At 42.1% G+C, this 24,905-nt stretch overlaps 2 protein-coding genes across 8 annotated transcripts; both read left to right on the forward strand.

The window, feature by feature from the left end:
- Positions 1 to 1,773: 1,773 nt before the first annotated feature.
- Positions 1,774 to 10,691, forward strand: JMJD7 (jumonji domain containing 7). 7 transcript variants are annotated; one of them, XR_009933321.1, is made up of 9 exons: positions 1,774 to 2,205; positions 2,663 to 2,816; positions 3,734 to 3,987; positions 4,460 to 4,516; positions 4,980 to 5,075; positions 6,572 to 6,674; positions 7,318 to 7,394; positions 8,463 to 8,506; positions 9,744 to 10,691. XR_009933321.1 is itself a non-coding variant. In XM_062495796.1 (9 exons), exons 1-8 carry the CDS (start codon positions 2,139 to 2,141, stop codon positions 8,488 to 8,490), a joined length of 840 nt encoding a protein of 279 aa, XP_062351780.1. In that variant the 5' UTR covers positions 1,774 to 2,138; the 3' UTR covers positions 8,491 to 8,506; positions 9,744 to 10,691. The 7 variants fall into 7 exon arrangements, 6 of the variants coding, with proteins under 6 accessions (XP_062351780.1, XP_062351778.1, XP_062351776.1 ...); XM_062495796.1 differs by having other exon boundaries at positions 6,572 to 6,678; XM_062495794.1 differs by lacking the exon at positions 6,572 to 6,674 and having other exon boundaries at positions 8,463 to 8,622; positions 9,540 to 10,691.
- Positions 10,692 to 10,934: 243 nt separating this feature from the next.
- LOC134045004 (acyl-coenzyme A thioesterase 1-like) lies at positions 10,935 to 15,313 on the forward strand. The gene is given in 4 exon segments (XM_062494559.1): positions 10,935 to 10,953; positions 11,690 to 12,148; positions 13,473 to 13,675; positions 14,711 to 15,313. Coding segments are annotated over 4 exon segments (1,284 nt in total).
- Positions 15,314 to 24,905: the final 9,592 nt, after the last annotated feature.

Consider the following 24,905-nt stretch of genomic DNA (forward strand, 5'->3'; position numbering starts at 1 on the left):
CAAAGCTCCTTGGAAATAAATTGTGTGAAGCAAAGCTGATTTTTAAGCTGATCAGGGTGAGTTTTGTTTCCTGGAATGGATTTTACTTGGGGTCATGGCTGTATACAGGAAACTAGAGGTAAAATCTGATGAGAATGATGGTGAGAAAAGTGTTGGGCAAGTAGATCAGTTGGAGAATTGATTGTGTAGTTTAAAATAAATTTAGAATAGTATATGTAAGAGACTCAGGAAAAGAGAGTAAAAGTAGAGATAGTCTTGGTCTGGAGAACACCATTTGGCCAATACCTGTGAATGATACAGTACCAAAAGGCTTCAGGAAAGTAGATGTAGGAATTGGAGATGGTGATCTGTAATTGAAGGATGAATTGGAAGGAGTTTGTTTTTAATATAGTCTATTGAGCCTCTTGCGTCTTGTCTTGCTCTTCTCTAGGCAACTATTTTTTTTCTTGAATGACAAAGTCATGAGCTGCTTGTTCAAGGCTTTGATGTTTTGAGTAGATTAGAAGCCCAGTAAAGGAAATGCTGGTGCCAGAAGTTCATTGCTGAGAAGGGTGAGAAGATAGTGTTGCTCTTTATAATTGAAGACTGATCCAACTAATTCTTCCCTGCTAAATTCCTATTGCTGGCAGTAGGAAATATTCCTAAAATCTCTAGTTTACAGAACAAAAATAGCATAAATGCATTGCATTTGCACCTTGTGACCATGTTTCACTGCAGGGTGTCCATTGGACCAGGTAGAGAAATAATGAATGGTAACTGTCTGAGAAGTGAAGAGGCTTGTCAGAGGAGGTAATAAATTTGAGTCTATCCCTCTTAATGGCTTGTGATCCCTTTTATTGGTTTGTGTGGGTGTTAGCATAGACACAGCATGATACCTGTATTAAGTTGTTTAGCATAAAGCCTGAAAAATAATTTGGACCTACCTATCCTCTTTACATATATTTTCCCCCATTCAATCTAACATTCCTGGTCAAAATGAGAAATTTTAGATTTCTTTTCCATCTTGTAAATATTACTGCTTTGCCTGTGGAACCCCTCAGTTTGTTTAAGGGCTCTCTTGAACTGGGACAGTAGGAAGGGCTGCAATCTGAAAAGGCAGCAAACTGTTGTATTCCTGCTGCAGACAGGTAACACCTTCCTCCCCCCCATCGCTCAGCAGCACCCAGGAGTTGTGTGTATGGAAATCCACCTTTCTTCCACCTCCTCTCTCAGGTTGTCCTCTCCTTTCCATTCGACCTCCCAGGTGATGACTGGGGCATGGCCTTACAGCAGCCCCCTCCCCAGCCTCCCCTTTTTGCAGACTTCATCATGACTCAGAGGAATTGGGACGTTTCTTTTTTGGAAGTAGAAACATACCAACTTAATTTTTTAAAAAGAACGAATATGTATATAACTATATATAAGAAAAAAAAACAAACAAACAACAAAGAGCAGGTATTTAAACACCCTTGGTAAATTCATGCATGTATACGATGTCTTCCCCCCCAGCCCGTTGGGTGTGTAGCATCCGGGACACTAAATGACAAAAACCTCACTGAAATGGTAGGCAGGTCTTCTAGCAGCCCCCCGGGAGAGCAGGTGGTTCCTTCTCTGGGTACGTCCGGCGTGTCCCACGTTTCAGATGGTGCGTGTGGAAGACACGGGGCGGCTGGGGCTGTGTTGGTGTCACAGGGGGTCGCTGGCGGGGCAGCCGCGGTCCGAAGGAGCCGCATCCTTCTGCGCTCCGGGCAGGCATCCCTACCTACCCTGCACTGCCCTTCCCCTTCACTCCTTTGAAACACAAACAAAACCCCTTCCTGCTTTATTTATAAACGCGTGTTTTTATACTTTTGGCTTTAGGTAAAATGATACTTTATCCTTTTTTTTTAAACTATTATTTGGGAAAAAAATTTAAATTCCATTTGTGTTTTGTTTTTTGTTTTTGTTTTTGTTTTTTTTGGTTTTTTTTGGCACTGTGAGGCTTCCCAGGGAGCTGTTTTTAACTCTGTATCCATTTGTACTTCGTGTCTTAAACCGTTTCAAATAAAAACGTGACCATTTGTTACCGAGCCGCGCCCGCGGTTCGTTGTTCGTGTTCCGGGGGAAGGGGTGGGCGGGGATAGGGGCGGGGCCGGGGCCGGGGCCGGGCCGGGCCGTGCATGGCGGAGGGCGCGGCGCTGCGGGCCGTGAGGGGCTGCCTGGCCGCCTTCCCGCGGGAGGCCCGCGGTGAGCGCCGGGGCGCGGGGAGGGGAGGGGAGGGGAGGGGCGGGGGAGGCCGCGGTGACCCCGCTGGGCCCGCCCGGTGCTGCCGGCAGGAGGGTTCCGAGGCCAAGGTGGAGCAGAAAGGCCGCCGCAAGAAAGAAGGCCAAACTCGAAAAAACCGGTCCTTTAATGGTTGTTTCTCTGTATATAAAGTAGCGAAACAAATCACTGTTCCAGCTTCCAAAAAATCGTCCTGTGGTATCACCTCTGTATGGGAGATGCACTTCCTGTAGCACAGGCCCTTTATCCCTTTATCCTCAGGCGCTGGCCTGAGGTTTCCGTCTGGCTCTGAAACCCCCCTAACACCCTGGGTTTTAACAGAGGGACTCGGGATGCGTGGGGGGCGCCTGGAGCCTGAGTGCTGGCAGGGGATGCTCGTGCCGGGATGCCGAGTAACTCTCTTTGTTGTTTGCCTGGACAGAGCTGGGCTGGCCGGAGTCCGTACCCTATCTTGATAGGCCTCCGTCCCCACTGGAGTTTTATCGAGAGTGGGTGAGTCCAAACAAACCCTGTATAATTCGCAACGCCATCAGCCACTGGCCGGCTCTGAAGAAATGGACCTTAGCGTACCTCAGGTATGAACGAGCTGTGGAGCAGGACTGCTGTTCAATTTAGGATAACCTCACTAAAACCCCCTTGGTTAATTTTTGCTTTTGTTTGTAAGATTAGCTCGGATTCCTTCCTGGTTCTGTAGGAAGGTGTTCAGTCTCCCCAAGGTCAGGAGTAGGTGTCTTCCTTGCACACGTACTGCCCTCCCAATTCTGATGCAGAACACCAGGAGGGTGGGTGTTTTGGCTGTGTGTATCTAACAGGCTCAGACTGTTGAAACCCACCTAACTGGAATGGGGCTGTAACACTGTAAGAACAGACTGACGTGTTTGTGACTGAGCACATCTTGTTTTCATCAAAAAACTAAATGATAAGCATTTTAAAAATGATTGAAATTTTAAAGAAAAGTCCTTTAGGAGAGGATTTATGGTTAGACCTAAAATCTGTGGATCAGATCAAATTCTGTGGGGGTTTAAAGCTAAGTATCTTGTAGAACTAAGGACCGTTTGCTTCATGGCGTGTGTATCTATCAGTTTGTGTCCACCCATTCTCCCTTCTAAGTTGCTTTTGAACATGTGAACCCTTGGTTTTGGTTGAGTTGAATGGCCACAATAATATCAAATGCTGCCATGATTGGTGAAAAGAAGTTGCCAAAGAGGACCCTCTGTCCGCATGGAGGAAAAGGGAGCTTCTTTGTGAACTGTCCTGTTAGGAGAGAATTCAGACAGAAAAAAGAAACTAGAGTTGATTTAATTGTAGGGAGCAATTGGAGCAGAATGCCTGAGTCCTTACCAGACAGCAGAAAATCTAATATAGAGGCACCCATCCATGGAAAGATAGGCATCTTATTTCTGCTGCCCCTGAAACATGTTTAAAAAATAACCAGTATGTAATGTAGGAGCTAATTGGAGGCCTGGATATAAACCTTTAATTTGTTTTGCAGGGAGGTGGTAGGTCCCAAGGTGGTGAGTGTGGCAGTGACACCAAATGGTTATGCAGATGCAGTGTTTCAGGACCGTTTTGTCATGCCAGAGGAGCGCCAAATGCTTTTCATGGATTTTTTGGACATTGTGGAGAAGAAAGTGACCTCTCCCAACGTTTTCTATGTGCAGAAGCAGTGTTCAAACCTCACTGAGGAGTTTCCTGAACTTGTCTGTGATGTGCAGCCTGAGATACCATGGATGAGTGAGGCACTGGGTAAACCCTCTATTTCTCTCATATCCTATAAATATTTTGCATGGAGCTTTAAAACAGTCATACTGAGTACTAAATGGTGAATACTTCTCTTTCTGAATGCTACAGTTCAGTTTGGTTTCATCCTCTTAGAAAGCAGAAGTAGTAAATACCTAATAGAGTAATCCAAGTGTTGGGGTTGAATTACTCTGGAATCAGTATCTCTGTTGTGTATTGGGACCCGTGCAACTGAAAAAAAAACGTCATGTAACTCTTCTTTACATCAAGTGATGTTCCTCTGATCGAGAGTCATGTTTTGTCTCGGTGTTTGCAGTGTAGGGGAGTGCTGTTGTTCACAGAGTGCTATTTGCAATGAAATCTGTCAAAGTTATAAAGGAAGTACTAAGGCAGAAATTGGCAGAAAATTATTTTAAATGCTTTTAAAAATGACGATTTTTTGTTGTTGTCATCATATCTCTTTTCCCTAACCATACAGGGAAGAAGCCTGATGCTGTGAATTTCTGGCTTGGGGAGTCAGCTGCCGTGACATCTTGTATGTATCCTGTGTCACTGTAAATCTTCTGGTGACTTCAGCACAAGTTTAAACTAGCTTGTTCTGAGTTAGTGGCTCAAGAGAATGGTGTGGTTTTTCTGACAAGGCAATTGTATTTTAACATGTGGGGGTTTTTTTGCATTCTTTATTCTGCCCTTCTGCAGCCTCCTGCTGCTGTTTCTCTGGGTGCATCTACGTGGCATTGTGTCAGGCAAGGCACTGACAATTTGCTTCATTGAATGCATTTGCTATAGCATGATATTGTGACTTTCCCACTGGCTGCAAGAGGAAGAAGCAGTCTGATAATAATAAGGAAAGCTGATACTTTCAGTTTACTGTAGTTTCTGCTGCAGAGAAGGAAATAGCTATGATTTTCTGTCTTTCTCCACATTTCTCTCTCTCCCTCTTTTTTTTTTTTTTTGGTTGTTGTTGTTGTTTTTGTTTTTTGTTTTCTCAATCCTAGTACATAAAGACCATTATGAGAACTTGTACTGTGTGGTATCTGGAGAGAAATATTTTCTACTGCATCCACCAAGTGACCGTCCCTTCATCCCATATGGTACATCATTTTGCTGTGCAATGTGTCTGAAGGTTGGAAGGAGGACAGACTGAAACACTGGAAGATGTGAAAAAAAGGAAGCAGTGATAACATTTTGATCTTTATGCAGTGTTACACTTTCCAGTGTGAACAGAAATTTCTGCTATTTCATGCTGCAGGTAGTTTGTAATACAAATGTTATTCTGAGGCCAGGTTTTCCAGTCCGGTAAAGTAATGAGCTCGTTGATTCACATCTTGAGTCTTGTGTCCAGTTCTGGGCCACTCAATTCAGGTAGGACATTTAGATACTGAAGCGAGTCAATAGAGGGGCATTAAAGCTAGTGAAGGTTCCAGAGGGCAATTCCTATGAGGAGCAGCTGAGGGAGTTGGGATTTTTTAGTCTGGAGGAGACTCTCAGGGGTGAATTTATCACTCTCTAGAACTCCCTGAAAGGAGGTTGTACCCAGATGGGGGTCAGGCTCTTTTCCTAGGCAACCAGTGACAGAAGGAGAGGTAATGGTCTCAAGTTGTGCCCAGGGGAGGTTTAGATTGGACACTGGGAGGAATTTCTTCACATAAAGGGTGCTTAGATATTGAAATGGACTGCCCAGGGGGATGGTGGAGGCATGCACCTGGAGGTGATTAAGGAAGACTGGATGTGGTACTTAGTGCCATGGCTTAGTTGGCAAGGTGGTGTTCAGTCATAGCTTGGACTTGATTATCTCAGGTGATCTCAGATCTCATCTCTTGATGTCTTTTCCAGCCTAATTGATTCTGTGATACTCATGGCAGTCGCTTCAACTTTAGAATATTTAAATTATTTAAGTATTTTCTCAGTGTTGTAGCATGTCATCTTTGATGTTTTACAGGTTTGGATTCTGCCTACCTGCTTTTCTCTAGGAAAAAAAAAAGCCAGGAAGCTAAAAAATTTTGTATTTTAATGAAATATTCAGGCTACTAACTGAATCTCTGAAAACTAAGAAACGAACAAAGAGATTCTTATGGCAGTGTTGCTTTCCTATGTGCCCAGCAGTAGTTACTGTTGCAGTGCTCTCTAGAAGATGAACAGCTTAACTTTATGCCTCAGGACTTAATTTTTCTATTCCTTGGGTTTCAAACCATCAAACTAAGTGAATGCAGACCGCTATGATGCAAATACAGTTTTGGCTAGATGTGTGCTGCTGCAGTATATATTTTTACTGTTTTTATTTTGTTTACAACCTTAAAGTCATAGGATCACAGAATGGTTTGGGTTAGAAGGGACCTTGAAGATGATTAAGTCAATGCCCCTGCCATTCAATAGACCAAATTACTCAAAGCTCCATCCAGCCTGACCTTGAACACTTCCAGGGACAGGGCATCCACAGCTTCTCTGGGGAACCTGTTCCAGTGCCTCATGACCCTCATTGTTAAAAAATTCTTCCTCTCATATAATCAAAATCTACCCTGTCTCAGTTTGATACCATTAACCCTTTGTCCTGGTCTTGGTAAAAAGTCCTCTCTGTCTTTCTTATAAGCCCCTTTTAGGTACTGGAAGGCCATGATGAGGTTTCCCCAGCACCCTCTCTTCTCCAGGCTGAACAACCCCATCTCCTCAGCTTTTCTTGGACAGATGGCGTTGTATGTATGTGAATGTATGACATATGTGTGTTTTAGGAGTCCTGCTTTGTAAAACAAGTTACTGTTCAATCATAGAACAGAGATAATGCTTATGTTTCACAGTGTATAGAAAAAAGAGAATTCCATATTTTTGAGCATTAGGTTAATAAATGGAGATAAATTGTCTCAAGGGAGGTCTTAGAAAACCACATGTACTGAAGCAATGACAGAAAAGCAACCAGCAGTATCTGAAGCGATTGATGAACCCTGTCAATTAAAGTTAGATGTGAAAGGCTGGCCACAAACCACTAATAACTTCTGAATGCTTCTTTGGTAGACTGACCTAAGATCAAACACCCAGCTATAGAATGGTGCGTAAGTCAGGGGTACACTTATTACTTCTGAAAACAAAAGAAGACAGTTGCTGCAACAAAATATGACTGGGATACAAATGGGCTTGTAGGAGAATAAGTGTTATTCATACTGACTGAAAAAAAAGAAAGTATATTTAGAAACTGGATAAAAATTGAAATGGAAAAAGGGAATGATAGTGAGCACAGTAAGTTGAAAATGGTTTTTGTCCTAATTTTTCTTGGTGAATGTGTGACATGCACTGCCATTAAGTTCTCTGAACTGTGTAATTTAATTCTCTCTCTGGTTCCAGAGCTCTATCAGCCAGCAACCTACCACATATCAGAAGATGGTTCATTTGAAATTGTGGATGAGAAGACCACAGAGAAGGTAAAAAGTTTATAGAGAATGCAGTTAATGCAGTAGGGAGAGTTTGGGGCATTGCTGAGCCCTCAGACTAAGCATATTGATTGATATTTAGAAATCCTTCATTATTGGGAAGAGAATGCCCAGATATTACACTTATATTTTACTATTTTCAAAGGATACCAAGCTTCCAGAAAAATCTTTTACTGCACACCTGAAGCCATTAATATCATAGTGTTGCCATGCACCAGACTTGAAGAGATCCACTAAAGAACTTTTGAATTCATCAACAATAAAGGAATTGGTTTAATTATGCCTGGAATAGACCCTTCTACATTCACTTTCTTTTCACCTTCTACCCAGGTCCACAGTAAAATCACCCAGTGCAATAATACATACCTGTCTGAATGAATAAGTTGTATTTTCTTACAGTAGCAATATTTATTTGATTAAAATGTTTAAATCTGGAGGCACTCTACAAATCTCAGTTGAATATTAATCCCTTGCCTTTATTCTCTGCAAAGTGTGAGTGGTGTGCAACAGAACTTGAACTGGGGCTTGTTCTCTGTTTCCAGAGTGGTGCTCACAGAATCTCATTCCTGTAATGCAGCAAGGTTGGAATGCTGAGGTTTATAATTCTGTAGGGCAGAGAAAGAATTAATGCAGGCAAGAAGGACTTCCCAGCAAGGAGGGGTGTTTTAGCTGCTGGGAGTAAAAATTACACCAGAGAGTTAAAGAAGAGTGGAATATCTAAAAAGAGTGGTGCAGATAAGGTGTTTAAGTACTGAATGTTGGAGGAACAAGCAACTTAAGGGTTTGGAGGTGTTTTGAAAGAATGCCACAAGACTGCAGTTTCATGGATGACTTTTATTGCCTTTTCTCTGATTAGAAATGTGTCACTGAAGGAGGCACATCTTTGCATCCTTGAACTATTCCCAACTGAATGTGGAAAGCTGTGTAGCTGTACATGTTTTGCTAGACAAAGTACATGTGTTGTAACCTAGTGAGTTTGAATTTCAGTTGTTTTTCTGGAAGCTTGCTGCAATTTTTTTTGCCAGGGTCAATATCATATGCATACTCTTTTGCCTTTAGGTGCCTTGGATCCCTCTGGACCCCTTGAACCCAGATCTAGAACTGTATCCAGAGTATGCTCAGGCAAAACCTTTGCAGTGTACAGTGAAAGCTGGTGAGATATTATATCTGCCTTCCCTCTGGTTCCACCATGTTCAGCAATCACATGGCTGTATTGCAGGTAAAATAGACAGTACTTCCAGATATATTTTTGAATTGTGGTGGGTGTGCAGGTAGATATGCCACAGCAAAGCATCAGTGGGAGCAAAGGTTCCTTTAAGATTATCTGCCTCTCTGCAGGAGGGAACAACAGTCTTGACAGATCCCATGGATCTGCCTCCTTGCAGCCTGTTTTGCTTATTATAATTCATATCTTGGTCAACACAACATGGAAGGAAATTCATACGAGCTGAAAGCTCCTCTGAGGCTCTCTTGCCTTGCTAATAAGGTTGTGTTTGCACTTACCAAAAGTCTTGTCCTTCTTGTTAGGATTTATCATCATCTCTCCATCTCCTTTTTTTTCCTTCTCACCCCAAGTGAATTCCAGAATTTCAATCAGTGCTCATTTGGTGCATAGGGAGGGGTAGGGATGGTGTGAAGTATTGTTATGTTGTGCAAGTTTTGAGGAAGAGATTTTTCCTGGTATTTTTGCTTGTCCTTTGTCTGGAATACTTCCAATAATCCTGTTCAAGAAAAGAGTTATTTTGAACAGAATAACGTTAGTATTTGTGTAACACTGCAAATATTGCAAGCCCTTTTTTCAGTTCTTGTGATTCTGTGATAAAAGGACAATCTAGCAGTAAAGCAGTAATTCTGATTCATTATTCCCAGTGCTGCTGCATCAGACCTTAAAGATTTTTTTTAAAAAGTAGAGTTGTTTCCAGCTGCAACCCCCTGGCCACCCTTTTTTTCACCTCTCTATTTGGCAGAAATACCAAGAGTTTATTTGTCCTTTAGTCTGTTAACTGCAGTATGGTCTGTATGCACTTGAAAAATCAATATTGTCTGGGTCTGGTCCAGTGAAAGTCTGAAGCTGGAGCATAGCCTCCTCCAAGAAGCATTAGTCCAATATTACAGTGCATGGCTTCATTTTCCTAGGAGACATACCACAAAATTAGCAAGAAGAGCAGAATTAAAGCACTGTCTGATTGATGACCACTGTGAAGTAGTGGTGAATTTTCCATCCTTTACACAGGAAGAGATGTTTCCATCCAGATATTAAACTTGGTAGTTTGGTCTAAATAGAAGCATACTATTCCTAAATGTTTTGCCATCTTCTGCTTCAATGAATTTTCGGTACAGAGTCTGAAGTTGGTTTGTTTAAAGACAGAGTTGCATTGGCAGCACTGTTGAAGAACTCTGTTGTTTGCTTATATTATTTTTGTCTGTAGTCAAAGCTTTGCTCATTTCAAAGTTCAGTCAGTAATAAGGAAAAGCCTGTACTAACTGAACTGTGTAAAGCAGTCTATGAACACATTTGTAAATCATTACTTTCTGGCCTTAAAAAGTTTTTCCCTTTTCTTGTCTCCTCAGTGAATTATTGGTATGACATGGAATATGACATTAAGTACAGCTATTATCAGCTACTAGATTGTCTCACAAAAACTGTGAAAATGCTGTAGCAAAGGTGGGAGGCTCAAGCTTGTGATGTCTGTTTCTGATGTGATACAATCATCAGTATCTGTGACTGGAGTATAAACATGATTCCCCAAAAAGAACTGAAATGAAATTATGGTCAACAATGCCTGCTGAACACATCATGACTATTTTTCTTGGTTTCAGAGTACAGACCAATTGGTCAGATTTTTTGGCTTGTAACTAGAATTTTGATAGTAGGATTTTTAGGCCTTTGCATGTTACCTCAGGTTAACCAAATAAAATGTGAATGGAGACAATCTTGGTTTTGAAAATCCCAAGACAGAAGCCCTGACTGTTTGTTCAGATCTACAGATTGTTTTCATAACAACCCAAGTGGACAAGGAAGGATCTGCTCTATGCATCAGGCTGCAACAGTTCAATGTATGTATTCTGCTTATGGCAAAAGCCTGTCCTGTTGTAATTCTCTAAGTTCAGTGGCTGTGGTGTTTTGATGGTGAGAATCTACAACTTCTGAAATAAATAGGTCAGTTTAAAGCTTATTTCTGTACTAATTAATGTTTTTTCCAAAGTAGACAATGGCTGAAGGACCATCTAGGAGTTCATGTGAAAGTCAATGTTGGCTATTTTCCAATAAAAGCTACACATTTTTATTGCTGTTTTTTATTTCTTTTCACTGTGGTATTTAAACATTCTCTTGCAACCTGAGGGATGGTTTTAGAGCTGCCCTGCCATCAGTCTGCATACCTGTGGTCTCATGGCATGAAGTGTGATTCTGCAGCTTGTAAACTCATTGTTTGTTTCATTCTTTTGCCATTAATTGCTGCTTAGTGCATGGTCAGGCAAGTTGTTTGAACCAGTTCAAACAGCCATGATTCCTTTTTGTATTTTCACAAAATGGGCTGAGACTGCTCATGTGTCTGAGACCCCCAGGGTAGGACTAGAAGGCTGTTAAATTCACAGACATTGCAAAAATGTAGTACTATTGTTTATGAAAACCCAAAGCTGGTGTTTATTGTCAGATCTTCAAACAGTTCATTAGAAACATTATCAATATGAGGGAAATTAATTATTGAGAAGAAAAATATAGTAATTGTTCTACTTCGTCTGTTTCTTTGGCTTTTAAAAAGAAACGTAGGTATAGCATAAAGTTTCATTTTAGTTCGTGGTGCTTACCCTAAATTGCAGAAAGCTTGAGAGGGATCAAGAGCAGCCTTTGTTTCGTGGCCAGATTAAGATGTCATGCTACTTAGGCTTCCCGGCTTGTTCGTGTTTACTGTGCCCTGGCAAAGGCTCCCAAGCCAGTGCTGCAGTCAAATATGGAATTTCCTGCAGCTGGGGGCCGCGGCAATTTGGATATCTCTTTTTGCTGTGCTTTGGGGTTTTAAATTTAGTATCTCTCCGTAATCCGAAGTAAAAGCACTCGCCAAGAACAAGTGACAGCTTGTGCCCGGGCAGGTGGCGGGTGCCCCCGAGCCGGAGAGTCCGGAGGGAGGCTGGCTCTGAACTACATCTCCCAGCAGCCCGCGCCGGCCGGCTGAAGGAAGTGGTCACGATGATCCCTCCTGGACTTTGAGCCGAGCTTTTAATGCCGAGGAGGGACAGGTTGCTGAGGCTGGCCCCAGAGAAGGACAGCTCTCCGCGCGGCCGGGCTGGGATGGCGGTGCGGGTGTCCGTCCTGCCCTCCCGCAGGTGCCTGTTCGATGATCCTGTGCACGTCCATGTGGCCGGTCTGCAGCCGCGGCAGGCGGTCACCCTCCGAGCCAGCCTGGTGGACGAGAGCGGCGAGCTTTTCCAAGCCCACGCCCTCTACAGGGCTGGGAGCAGCGGGGAGCTGGATCTCAGCCGCTCCCCAGCATCGGGGGGCAGCTATTTGGGAGTGGAGCCGATGGGGCTGCTCTGGGCTCTGCAGTCCAAAACGCCCTATAAGCGGCTGGCAAAGAGGAACGTCCTGACCCCTTTCTGCGTGGACCTGGAAGTGTATGAGGGCCATGGGGACATGAGCCGCTTGCTGGGAAAATGCACCAATGAACGGTGGTTTTTAGGAGAGGGCGTGAAGAGGATTCCGGTCAGAGAAGGTCGTCTCAGAGCAACCCTCTTCCTCCCTCCTGGTGAGTTTAAATTCCATTCTGGTTTTCCAGGTATGGCTGACACCACGTGTTATGCCCTGTGGTCTCTGAATGCACTCAGCAATCCAGAGCAAAGCCTCGGCTAACACTTCCCTCAGCCTGTGCCTGGTCCAGGTACCTGGATCATCGCAGCAGAGCAAAGAGGAGCAGGTCTTTCCCAGGCGGGACAGGGTTATGGTGGTGCAGGGAGGGCAGCAGTGGTGTGACACAAGGTGTCTCCTGGTTGTTCCAGTTGAGTGCCTTGACCTCTTCTGCAGTGATAGCTTTGTCAAAAAGTGTGTTTATTTCTTAGCTTTTCTGTTTAGCTGACAGGACAAAGAGGCCCGTGGTCCTTGGCAGAGCTGTGATGCGTGACAGCTCTGGCTGTGGAGTGAAGAATGACAAGGCATGGTGGGAACACTGGACTCAGGCTGCAGCCAGCCTAGGCTGAAGAACCATGCCCTCAGCAGCTGCTACAGGTCTTCCTGCAGGTTTTGGACCTGGATCTCTCTCTCTGTGTCTCTTTTGCTAAGGAAAAGACAAAGAAAGAAGTCTTTTCCTGAGTGAGCAGCTGGACTGCATGGGATATTGAGGGAGATGGGAGACAAATGGGAAAAGCAAGATCTTTAATTAAGAAAGTTTACAACTCTGTACGCAGACAGTGCTGAGAATGGATCTCGTGCAAAGCTGTTTTAAGCCTGAAATGTTTCTGTTCCTTGAATGGCACTTAAACATGGCTCTCCTGCTCTGTAATTAGCAAACAGTCCTTTACTGCCGCAGCAGCACCACATCTTGTAAGGGAAATCTGGCTATGAGCATGGGCAGACCAGCATCAAGAAGGAAAGGTCCTATTGCTGCAGGAGAGCTAAGGAGCTCAGGGATAGTTACTCAGATCTTACTGAAGCATGAATTGGCACAGGTCAGTTCTGGCATTTGTGAGTATTTTTCATAACCCAAGTATCCCCTCCATGGCATAGCTGCTAGCATAGTTCTTGAGGAAGAGCCACTCTTGCAGTAATAAAACTGTTTCTTCATTGATCCTCAATGGCCTGAGGACTTGTAGGCCAATGCAAGCTGAAATTCAGGATGAGAGAAGGATGTCCAACATGTGAACTTCCTATAATGAGTTCCTAAGAGAGAAAAGAAATGTGCAAACTCATGTACTTACAATCATTTTGTGTGTTCCTGAGAATATCCGCCATGGAAAGCTTCAGAGGATGATTTTCTTCTGATATCTGCTGTCCTGATATGTGCTGAAGGGGTACCACAAAAGGACACCCTTAGGAACTTTTCTTTTGGTTATGTGTACACCCTCCTTTCATTGCAGGACCGGGCCCATTTCCTGGACTTATTGATTTGTATGGATCTGGAGGAGGTCTTATTGAATACAGAGCAAGTCTCCTGGCTAGCAGAGGCTTTGTGACTCTGGCTCTTGCTTACATGTCCTTTGAAGATATTCCTGCTATGCCAGAGATTCTTGAACTGAGCTATTTTGAGGAGGCTGTGAACTTTTTGCAGAAGCAGCCGCAGGTAAGAGACACATTCTGATGCTCTTCCTGAAACTATTTTCCAGTTTGCTAATCAGTTCCTAGACTAGAAGTACAAATTTGCTTAAGCAGGAAATAGTAATTTTTTACTAGTTTTGAATCTTTTAAGATTTTAGAAGGAAAAAAAAATCCACTGGCTTTTTTACAGTTTCTGAGATATTGCAGGCTTTTGGTTCTGAGTAAGTTTTTCAGGAAAATAAACACTCTAACATCAGAATCCTTTACAGTTGTAGCACTGGAGGTGTGACATATCTTAAGAAGTTGAGGCTATATTTGAACAAGTGTGTAGGACAAGACTTTATGGCAATGTATCATCATACTTAACCCAAAAGTGACCAAGAGAAATCAAGTAACATTTAAAATTTTAATGCAGTGCTACTTAATATATATTTGTTTTGTGAAGTTATTTAATTTCCATTACATGGACACCAGGTTGCAAGAAGTGTGAGAACAGAATTCAGCCTTGCTTGTTTGTCTTGTTCCTCAGAGAGCTCTGAAACACCTAGAATTCAAAGTGAAGGGCCCTCACTAGAAATAAGTTTATTTAAACAGCTATTTAGCTCACTTAACCTCAGGTGTAATGAACATTGTCTTCCAAGACAAAACAGAAAACAACAGGTCATGTCCAGGAGAGTATAGAAGAAGCTGCAATGAAGAAATTCAATGCAAGTAGACACAGGAAAAAGTGTCTTGGAGAGAAGAGCAGTAAGAGACACTGTACAGAGAGCAGGCTGAGCTGGGATGTGGGGGGAGCAAGGACACTTTGTCTATACAGGTCACCAGGAGGCCGGTGTGTTACAGGAGGAGAAATGTTGAGGAGCTGTAGAATTTATTGTCACTCTTTCAGAGACTCAGCAGAGGGATAGATGAGGGACTAATATAAGCTGAATGGAGAGAGGGAAGGGGCAAAAATATGAGTGGTCATAGTTGGATGAGTGAGAAAGCAGAATTGGAGAGGTTATGTCAGCTCAGGAAGTAAAGAGTAGTTAATAATACTATTTTCATAATTCTGTTTCAGGTGAAAGACACTGGGATCGGTGTTTTGGGCTTGTCTAAAGGAGGTGATTTAGCCCTTTCCATGGCCACATTTCTACCTGGCATCAAGGCAGCTGTCAGCATATCTGGAAGTAGTTTTAATTCCTTCATTCCCCTGAAGGGGGATGGCTTCACTCTTCCTGTCCACCCATATGACTTGGGGAGGATGAAGATCAGTGATGAGTCTGGACTAGTAGATTTTTCAGATGTCTTAGACGATCACACAGACCCAGCAACTTGGGATTGTCGCATTCCTGTGGAGAAGTCCTTTGCCAAGTTCCTCTTCTTGTGTGGTCTGGATGACATGAACTGGAAAAGTGACCTCTATTGCCGGGATGCTGTTCAGCGCCTTCAGCAGCACGGCCGGGAGGTGAAGTTTTACTCCTATTCTGGAGCAGGACACCTCTTGGAGCCACCATACTTGCCTCTGTGCAAAGTTTCAATTCACAGGGTGCTTGGGATGTTGGTGCATTGGGGAGGGCAGTGGAGAGAGCATGCTAAAGCCCAAGAAGATGCCTGGCGCAGGATACAGGCCTTTTTCTGGCAACATTTGATGGACTCAGACATCCCTACAAGTAAGCTGTAGTGGAAGCTGTCATAGGTGCTGGCCAGGGATGGTATTTCAGCACTCACTGGATCTTGGAAACTCACCAGAAGTTTCCTGAACCGCCTTCCTCTAAACCCCACTATTGCATAGTTGTTTATTTTCACTCCCCAAATGATTTCCCATTTTCTAGTCGAATTTCAGTTGACTATTGGCACCATCTGTAGTCTAAAAACAAGCCATCATCCCATCATCTAAATTGCATTTGTGCTGAGCTATCCTTGCCCTCAATGTGCAACCATCTCCTTTCATAAGAGGAAGTACTCTTACAGGAGGAGTTTTCAATTTACAGAATGGTTTAGTGTTGCACCTTTAACTAACCTAGATATAAACAGCACTTTTGTTGGACAACACATTAGTACACTGATCTTTCCTCCTGGTATGTTGTTTTCTCCCATTTTGTAGTAAAAAGGTTGCAGTAGTTCTGATCTCATCTAAGGGAAGAGGCATTCTTCTGGCTTAATCTGAAGTGCAGTGATAACATTTTTTTGTTCTGGTACCTGAAAACCCAGGTATCCGGAGTGAATCTTACCCAGGTTACCTGGGTTGTATCTCCTGTTGACTCCATGTGGGTTCTGTATTAGGATAAAGTTTTCACTGCACTGCTCAGTGAGTGCAATGTGCAGTGTATCTGTGCGTGCACAGTTTGTTTGAGATTATCTGAATGAAGCCTTCGACCATCTGTGCACCTGTCAATACATTAAGGAACAACCCTGGTGTAGCCACAAGATGTTACTTCACCAGATTGCAGAGGCTGTGAGCAGGAGTCCTCACCTTCTTTTGGGAGGAGAAGTGATGGTGTGTGCGTTTTTGCAGTGTTCAAGATGGGGGTGATACAGATGTGTCAGGTACTTCCTCTCATATGGTCAAAAGCTAGTTTGTCTCCATTTTGGGGGGGGGGGAAACAGTAAATCCACTGGTGCTGAGTTCCCAGGAGCCCAGTGAGGTGGGCTGCCTCAGTGGTCCTGCCACTATAGCAGACAGCTGTGGGCTCAGTGACAGCTAAGAAAGTGCCACTCTTCAAGAGAGGACTGACCTCACCTTCTGGGAAGAATGTGCATTTTCTTAACCTTTACCAGTGCCTTAACCTGCCAAAGAGGGCTGTAATCTACCTTGTGCTTTTGTGGGATAGTGGCAAACAGCAGCTACATATCAAATAGCATCAGTGGAGTAAATTCTCCCTCCTGGAACAGTCAAGACTCACACCCTGACCATGGAAACAAGCAGGAGCTGGAAGTCTCTGCATTGCACTGAGACAAAAAGATCTTGCCTTTGACAATGGTTTCCAGTTCCTGCTGAGACAAAAGCCCTGTAGGAGCCTGGGTTCTGCTGAGGGAGGAACCACGCCCTTATTTTTCTTGCTTCAGGGGGCACTGGTTACTCAAAATGAGCACGTTGGGCCTCAGAGGGGACTCTCTCATACAATATATTCAACACAGGCTATCCCTTCAGGTACTTCTGGTTTTCCTGAACCCCCTGGTGCTCAGACTGGTAGATGGGTACCACATATCTGAAGGTGTGAGTAGTTAGAGTGGGGACATCTCCCTCCTGCTCTCCCATGCTTACCATCCATCAGGCTTTATGCTGTTGTCTCTTACTTGATTTCTGTTTGTCCTTCCCTTGTGTGCCTATGTCCTGCATGGACTGGTTGTTCCAGATGTTTAGTGAGTGGGTAGGACATGGCAGTGGAGTAACATGTAACAAAAAGTAAAGTCAAACACATTTAAGCAGTTCCATCTGATAAGGGACATTTTATTTTCTCTCATTTTCTGTTTTATTGAAGCAGTCAAAAAACCCTGGGCTGCTGATCCACATTTTCCTCAGACTCAGGGCCTTAGGCTGCGAGTTTCTCTGTGGTATGAGTAATTCTGTTCTTTTACTGAATGCAGTGAGGTTTATACAAAACAGTGTGTTGTTTTCCAGCCTGTGGGATAACTCACATCTATTTTAATCCCTTCTGAGGGGTAACAGAGCTTTCCAAGCCTTCAATGGGAAGATCTATACTTTGAGTTACAAAATTGTGACCTTCTGAGAAAATACCTTATCTATAGGAAACTACCATTCCAAATAAAAGTACTTTCTATCAGTAAATCAACAGTGTGGTCAGTGATGCTTTCATCCAGTTGTTATGTTGTCACATTCAGCAGTCAGGTTCATGGAAAAATGTTGAAAATAGAGGAAGAAGGAAGCTGACTCATGACTCCAACGACGACAACAGCGCATAGGATCTCTTTCTTTTGCTGGTCTGGAATGAAAGCTTTGCTACTCACGTAAAAGCCCTTTATTTATCACTTGGATGGCATCTGACAAGAAAGACTGAAAAGGCTGATTTAGCTAAGCAGTTCTGTGCCATATACAGGAAAATATTCAAGGCAACTCAGTTGCACTGGGAGTACTTTTAAAATTAAACTAAAATTTGAAACATATCTTCAGGAAATAGAAACTGGTGTCAGACTAATATAAAATAATTGGACATGGCTTAATTCAGTGAAACACTTCTGCCTGTTCTTAAGCATGTTCTTCAGCATTTTGCTGATGACTTTGACTACTTAATGTTTTTTTCTGCTGAAGAGATGATTTAGACCAGTAGGACTAAGATCACGGGTTTTTTCAAGACAAAATTCTACTAATTGTAGGCTGTTGAGTCAGAGTGCATTACATATTCTCTCCAGGCCTGCTGAATACAGAAAACATTATTCAAGAACAGTGTAAAAGTTATTATTTTATTAAAGATAATAGAACTTTAGCTGCAAGAGATTCTTTGCCAAGCCCAGCTAAGATTTTCCATCTGATGGAAATTGGATGGGAAAATCTGTTCTTGTAATCTGCTTGTAATTGAAAAGTGTTTCAGATAAAACAGAGTATCAAAGGACTAGCTTGAACTGAAAGATCTCTTCTTGATTCTTAGTCACCCACTGTTTAGCACTCTGCACTACATTCCTATTTTGAGAATAAGAAAAGCTGTGACAAGCCTCTTAAGAAGTGAGAATCTCCCCACAAGTAAGCTGCTATGAACAAGTTTACTATAAGGGAACAGTAGGTCTTCAATGCTTTTTTAGGGCAGGATGATTTCCCTAGCTACCATGGAATCAGGCAACAGTGGATAGTGCTGATTTGCCCAATACATTCTTAAAATTTTCCACCTTTGCATTGAAAACTGACCCTGAAGCATTTTGATACACATACAGTATAACTTGGCGGAAACTGCAGAATGAAAGTAGTCAAAATGTCTTTATTAGAAATAAGTGAACCACAGGTGCAGAAGAGATGAAACATCTTTGAGAAAGGGGCTGTCTCTGCAGAAGTTAGGGGTATTTGAGGTTTCAGTGGAATTTTAATAAGGACTATGCTGAGCAAGGAGATTTCAATGCAAACTTGCTTCTCTAAGCCTAGGAGCTTCTTCAGGTGTGTCTCTGGGTGGCTTCTGCAAGTGAGGTTGTTACATGGCCACAGAACAGGAGGAACGAAGTGAAAGATGGGAATATATGTTGTGTGGTGCAATTTACAAGTAGCTTTTCTCCATTTCTGGTTTCTGTTCCCTGTGTGTGCTTGAAAGTCTAAAGCTTTAGTTTTGTTTTGGTTTTTCTTTTTTTTTTTTATTCAAAGCTTAGTCAGTTCTTTCATACATTACTGGATCATTTGTTATCAAGCTGTGAGATAAGACCAGTGTTTAATGACAAAATACAAATAGTAAATTTGTTTTTCGATATTAGTATTTTGCTAAAATATTTATAATTCTACCATTTCAGAAAAAAATCCACTATTCTGCACTTTTTAGTGCTGTGTATATGTTATTCAGAAATGGAATCTGAGTCAAATGTAGTATTAAGCACAGAGAAAGTGATGATTTGTTTAAGTCTGGGGAGAAGGAAGATTAATATTTCCAATGAACTAGTGTTCCTTGCAGCATTTACTACAAAATATCCCTGCTATTTTTCATTGTTGAGGACAAAATTTAGAAATTCTGAGTCTTAAATTATCTGTGCAAAGTTTACATTGAACATAAAAATGTCTATACCCTGACTCTGGATAACACTTAGAGAAAAATAATTAAATTAGTTACATTCTGTTTATTTAGGATTATCTCTTTTCAGTTACTTGAGCTGCTGAACTCTCCGCATTTTCCTTTTAGACTGGGAAATTTATGTTTACATTAAAATCACTTCAGTAGAAGGTTTGGTTTTATGTTTTTTTTTTTAAACTCTTAAAAGAGTACCTTGCTGCAGAGGGACAGTCACGCCTTCTTTCTAGTTATTGATCTAAGAGGTAATTCTGTGGAAAATAAAACAGTGAAAAGAAGATTCAATTGTTCTGCTCGATCAAAGAAGGAAACAGCAGGAACATACATGGGGTTATCAGGAGAAGCAGGGGTGAGTGATACCATGCCAAGATAAATAAGAAACTAGCACAATTTTTAGTTTGTAATAACTAGTCCAGCTGATTCTAAATCGTGGATCAATTTCTATATCCAGTGAAGTGAGTGCCTGGTGGCTCATTGTGTGCTGCCCCTTTTTACAATTGATCTGGTCCTGAAGGAGTGAGGTATTTGACAATGGAGAGAAAATTGTGAAATATGGAGTCAGATAAGAGATGAGCTGGATAGATGGGTCGAAGGAAATGTCCTGGATAGGAACAGAGCCTGTGCATATCTCTGCTTTCACCTAGAAGAGGAAGTTCAAATGCACTGCTATCATTTTAATGTGCCATGAATTCAGCAAGGTAGTCATGAATCAATAGTCCTGTGCCATCTACAGGAGTGTGTCCTTGGACAGTGTCACTCTGACATTCTCAAACATCCAGCACTAACTCAAAATGGATTGTTTTTGGCTGCACAGTGCTCTGACTCCAGCCATTCTCCCATCTCTGGGTTATTTCAGATCAGAGATATGTCACCTTGATGCAGGAAAACTACTTTGATGTCTAACACCATCACTACTGTTGTACTGGAGGAAAAGGAGGTCAGTGGTCTTGACTTTCTGGTGGAGCTATCACATAAAATCACTAAACAGCTCAGCACTTACTGCTTTCATGGCAGTCTGTGTACCACTACCTGTGGAGGTGAGACCTCCTAGGGTCCATTTAGATCAGCAGTGTGCAGTGGCAATTCTGTTCTTTCAGGGATTCTAGGGAATCTTGTTCTTTGTATGGCTGTCTTCCCTCACCTGAGGATGTCATGTCTGCTTCCTGTTTTTTTCTCTATCCTTAACAGTTTTGCTTCTGTCCCACTGATCATGAACCAGGCCATTCCAATTCCAGGGCACCCGAAATCAAAATTGTAACCCAGCTAGACAAATAAAAAATTAACCAAAATAGAGGTATAAATTGTGCATACACAGAAAAGAGGGGAAAAGTGTGCATTTAAGGAGTATCAATTCTTAAGTTTCTCCCTCTCATAAAGGGAAGTGAGTGTGTGGGCATATATAAATGTCTATTGGAAAGGAGGGGAGGAATGTAGAGTGTAAAGCAAAGAAAAACCAAAGATTATGGGACACTTCCAAGTAGAGATATTAAATTATTAAAAAAATCTGTTGTGTAGTAACTTTTTTTTTCCCCTGTAGAATGTAGGTTCCCCAGCAGAAATCTCCTCCTGGCAGAAGACAGACATGTGTGAGTGAAAGTACCATGGCTCAGGCCCACAAACCAGATGGTTTCACTGTGCAGTGCCAGAGGTGAGTGTAGGGTGAGCCCTGCCTGCTTTGGGATTCTAGAGATCAACACAGGGCCCATTACTCAGCCACAGGGTGAATCCAGTTTTCTCTGTCAGACAATGTGTGATGGTATCACCAGCTAACACAGGACGCAGGATCTACTTCTATACTTATACACGAAACCCATGTTTTGTTTGTTTTCTCAACTAAGAGGTTTCACAGACAGTTATTATTAGTACACTTACTGTCTTGGGATATTGAGAATGAATGCTTTTATGAAGAAGTAATAACTGCTTTCCATTACTGAAGCTCTAGTGACAGGTTAGAGAAATTTTCTCAAGTTCCCTCACTTTGAGGTCAATGTAGAAACTGAGGAACAAATTGTATTTGTCTCTTGTTAATTCCATTCAGATTTTCCAGTCACTCATCAGACTTGAAAATAATGTAGTCTTTTGTTCTCTAATTGCTACAGAGTCCTGAGGTAAGAAAGGTATTAAAAATAAAAAAAAGTTTTCTCCCACTGGGGAAAAGGTTAACATTTAGTTGTGTGACTGTTTTATCCTCTTAAGGACTGGTGGTAAAATCTCCTTGAAATAGCCATTAACCTAAAGGCTGGGGCTCTCCATGGGGCTTAGAAGGCTGAAACTCATGTCTTGGCTTTGCCTGATGAAGTTCTCCCATTTCCCAGATTTGTGTTCTGATCAGCAGGTTGTTGTTGGTCTGTACATTAGTGCTTATGATGGGTTCAGGAAAAAGGCTTAAATTTTGTTCCACCCTAGACCAATAGGTTTTGAAATCTTGTTACTTTTTCATGAGATGAGCCAAGAGCTACCTTTCACATAATATAAAGCAAAGTGAGTCATTTGGTAATTTAGCTTCCTTAGGATATATTGCTTAAGCTGTGCCTTGTCTGTGTTTCCCTTGATTCATCTGGAATACTATGCCCAAAAGAGGGGGGAGGAAGACTGGAGATAAACGTAACTTTTCTCTTTTTTTTTTTTCCCAGTTGTCTCTGGCTACTAAGATGTATTTTTGTATAGCCTAAAAAAACACTGTCCACTAGCAAAAGAACTGCTTGGGAAAAGCCAACCCCATCCATCTCCTAATAGGGCTTTTTCCTCTTATGAGAGCTGAGAGAAAGCTTTGAACCTGAAAGGTGCTAGTGCCTAATAGTTACCATGCAGTGAGAGTTCAGTCATACTCAGGCCAGGGCTGTCTTCTCTCTCTGCTCCATTTGCTGCTTGTTCCATTTGCTTTCTGTTTTTTTTATCATTTCTGTCTGCTTTGTTAGCCTTATAACAAACCACACAGAGGACGGTGGTGGGCTGAGGCAGGTAATTCCACTCTACATTCCAAATCACAAATTTAATAAAGTAGCTGAAACTTTTTAGAACATCTGGCTTTTTAAGTAATTTGCTCCCAGCATGTGTAGGTTCTCCCTTCAGCTAGGTTGAGAGGAGAGAAGAATTTTTTAAGACAGTTGTTATCCTTCTTCATTCCTCTCAGTTCTCCACATAAGGCTACTTGGCTTTCCAGTGCTTCTGCTTTGCTTTTTGTCTCCCTGCAGAAAAACATAATTTTGTATTATCAATGAGCAGCAGTGCAGACCTCAAAGGAATGCAGTTTCCTGGGCTCTGAAAGGAATCCAGAGGTTAGTCTCATAAATCCTGTGTATACTCTGCAGCTCTTCCTGCTCTTAGCCAGGTTTGGCAATTGGGTCATTTCATGTAGCACTCACGCAGTAAAACACATTTCTTTTGTGACCTCTGAGCAAGCTGCTCAGTGTAAATCACTGTACATATGGTTGTGACTTGAGCAGTGCCTGTGCATGTCTCAGCTGATTTCCTGCTCTTCTGTCTGTAGAACAGTGCAGAATTTTCCTCATGAGGTGGTGTTCTTGGAGGACAGAGCCTCCTGCTGCACCTGAAGAATAGAGTGTGATTTTTCTGAGGGTCACCGTATGTACAGATCCCAGAGTCAAGGAGATTTTAGATAGACTATTACTTGGTATGTGAAATATAGTTCTTCTGGGAGCAGATGAGTGTTTGTGGATGGCAAGGATGGTTTCTCCTTGCTGTGGTCCCCAGTGCTCCAGTGCAAGATTTCATGTGGAGACAGTCAGCAATACTTTTATCTTTGTTAGATTTTTCTTGACGGGTTTTACGTTTTCACTGAAGAGGTGTAAAAACTGAAAGCATATTTAAGGATGTTTTCAATATTTTCATGCCTCTGAAAGTGATAGTATGTGGTTGTATGCTTCCAAACAGACTACTCAGCTGAAAAACAGAAGGAAAAAAAATCCCTCTGTTTTCTGAAAACCCAATAATAATCTAAAAAATGTTTCTCTGAAACAAGAGATGCTTTGACGATCTTAGATGTCATGGTGCTGTTTGCTTGGCTGGCAGTTCTGCAGCACCCTCAGCTCTGTCTTCTGCCAGTACCATAGAAACAGCAGGCACAGCATGTACCTGCCTCCACTTTCAGGCAAGAGCCACAGACCAAACCCAAATTCACTTCTGCAGTGGCCCCCAGGCAACCAGAAGTCTGAGCTTCTACAATTTATCGCTTCTTGGTCCTTTGTTTTATTCTCCTCCTATTTTAGTTTGCTTTCTTCCATTAGGTTTTCTTAAATTCTGCTTTTCTATCTTCCGTCATGTCTCTCTTTAGAAGAACACCAGCTTTATGTTGAGTTCTTATTCTCGACAAACTTAGCAAAATGAGTTCTCTATCTCTTGTAATACAGGTGATCAGATTATTGTGATGAGGTATGTTGAAAGCAAATTTTATTAATTATCAGATCTCAGGCTTTTGTCTGATTAGTAGACTTTCAAACTACAACATACTTCACTTAGCACTGATATGGACTAACTCCTCTCAGTTAATCCACTGACTCTTTGGACTGCTGCTACAACCTGAATCCATTCTGGGAGCAGACTGTATCAGAGAAGGAAGAGCCTGATATATTACTGCAAGAGGGAGGAGATTATATATTAGAAAAAATTAAAGATTATATTTGCTCTAGGGCAGAAGGGCTCACTCAATGCTTTTGGTAGGTCTTAAGCCTTCCTTGTGAAATGATGAAGAAATGGCAGATCCAGCACAAATTCTTGTTGCAGAGGTGGATTTTTTCTAAAAATAAAATATCTGTATGTCTGGAACTGGGCTTTAAGAATATGGAGATGCAAATGCTGACATGACAAGGATTTCTACAGGGAAATATTACCTCTTTCATTATTATTTGGCTGTCTATTTCTGTATGAGGATTAAGTTTGCAAGAGAGAAAGAGTATGTCCTTGCCAGCTACGGATTTCCAATGTATCTTTGACTTACTTCCACAGCACTAAGAACATCAGCAATCCCTGAACGTAGTCTGGATTCATAAAGATTTTCTGACAACAGAATACCTTCTGCTGTCTTAAGTTGGTCTTCTACCCCTGTCAGAGTAAAGGATGGGTCTCTTTAGCAATATCTGTCTGCTCTAAAGACTTCTTGTTTCAACTCACTAGGTGAGTCCTGAACACTGTCTCCAGGATTTTTGACCATGAGATTACTATGAGAAAAAACCGGCACACATCCTGAAGGATTTCTGATTGTTATCAGTGGGATTTTACACATCTACAAGTATTAGATTGGTGCTGAAGTGATCAACATCTTACAGAAATGGATGCTGGGTGAGTATAGAGATTAATTTATTCTCTTTCCTTATTTTAGAATTGTTATTTACTGTATGGGTAAACACAAACCTCAGTGGCTAGTTGGGAGCTCTTATTCTGCTATGCCATATCCTGAAGAAACTACAATATGTCCTGGAAACTCTGAGCAGAAACCCAGTGCAGGATACTTTGGTTTACTTTGGCAAACAAGGCTTGAAAAGTAATATGATTTGGGTGTATAATGGTGATTGAGTCTTTGGTAGTGAGGAAAGA

The sequence above is a fragment of the Cinclus cinclus genome, chromosome 6, assembly GCF_963662255.1.
Source record: "Cinclus cinclus chromosome 6, bCinCin1.1, whole genome shotgun sequence".
In the NCBI taxonomy this organism is placed as follows: Eukaryota; Metazoa; Chordata; class Aves; order Passeriformes; family Cinclidae; genus Cinclus; species Cinclus cinclus.

What these genes read in the sequence shown, in the direction of transcription:
- JMJD7 (XM_062495792.1), top strand. Translation starts at nt 2,139, where the DNA reads ATGGCGGAGGGCGCGGCGCTGCGGGCCGTGAGGGGCTGCCTGGCCGCC. An exon ending in ATGAGAAGACCACAGAGAAG is followed by an intron (nt 7,395 to 8,462) that starts GTAAAAAGTTTA and finishes TTTTGCCTTTAG; the next exon opens with GTGCCTTGGATCCCTCTGGA. An exon ending in ATCACATGGCTGTATTGCAG is followed by an intron (nt 8,623 to 9,974) that starts GTAAAATAGACA and finishes TTGTCTCCTCAG; the next exon opens with TGAATTATTGGTATGACATG.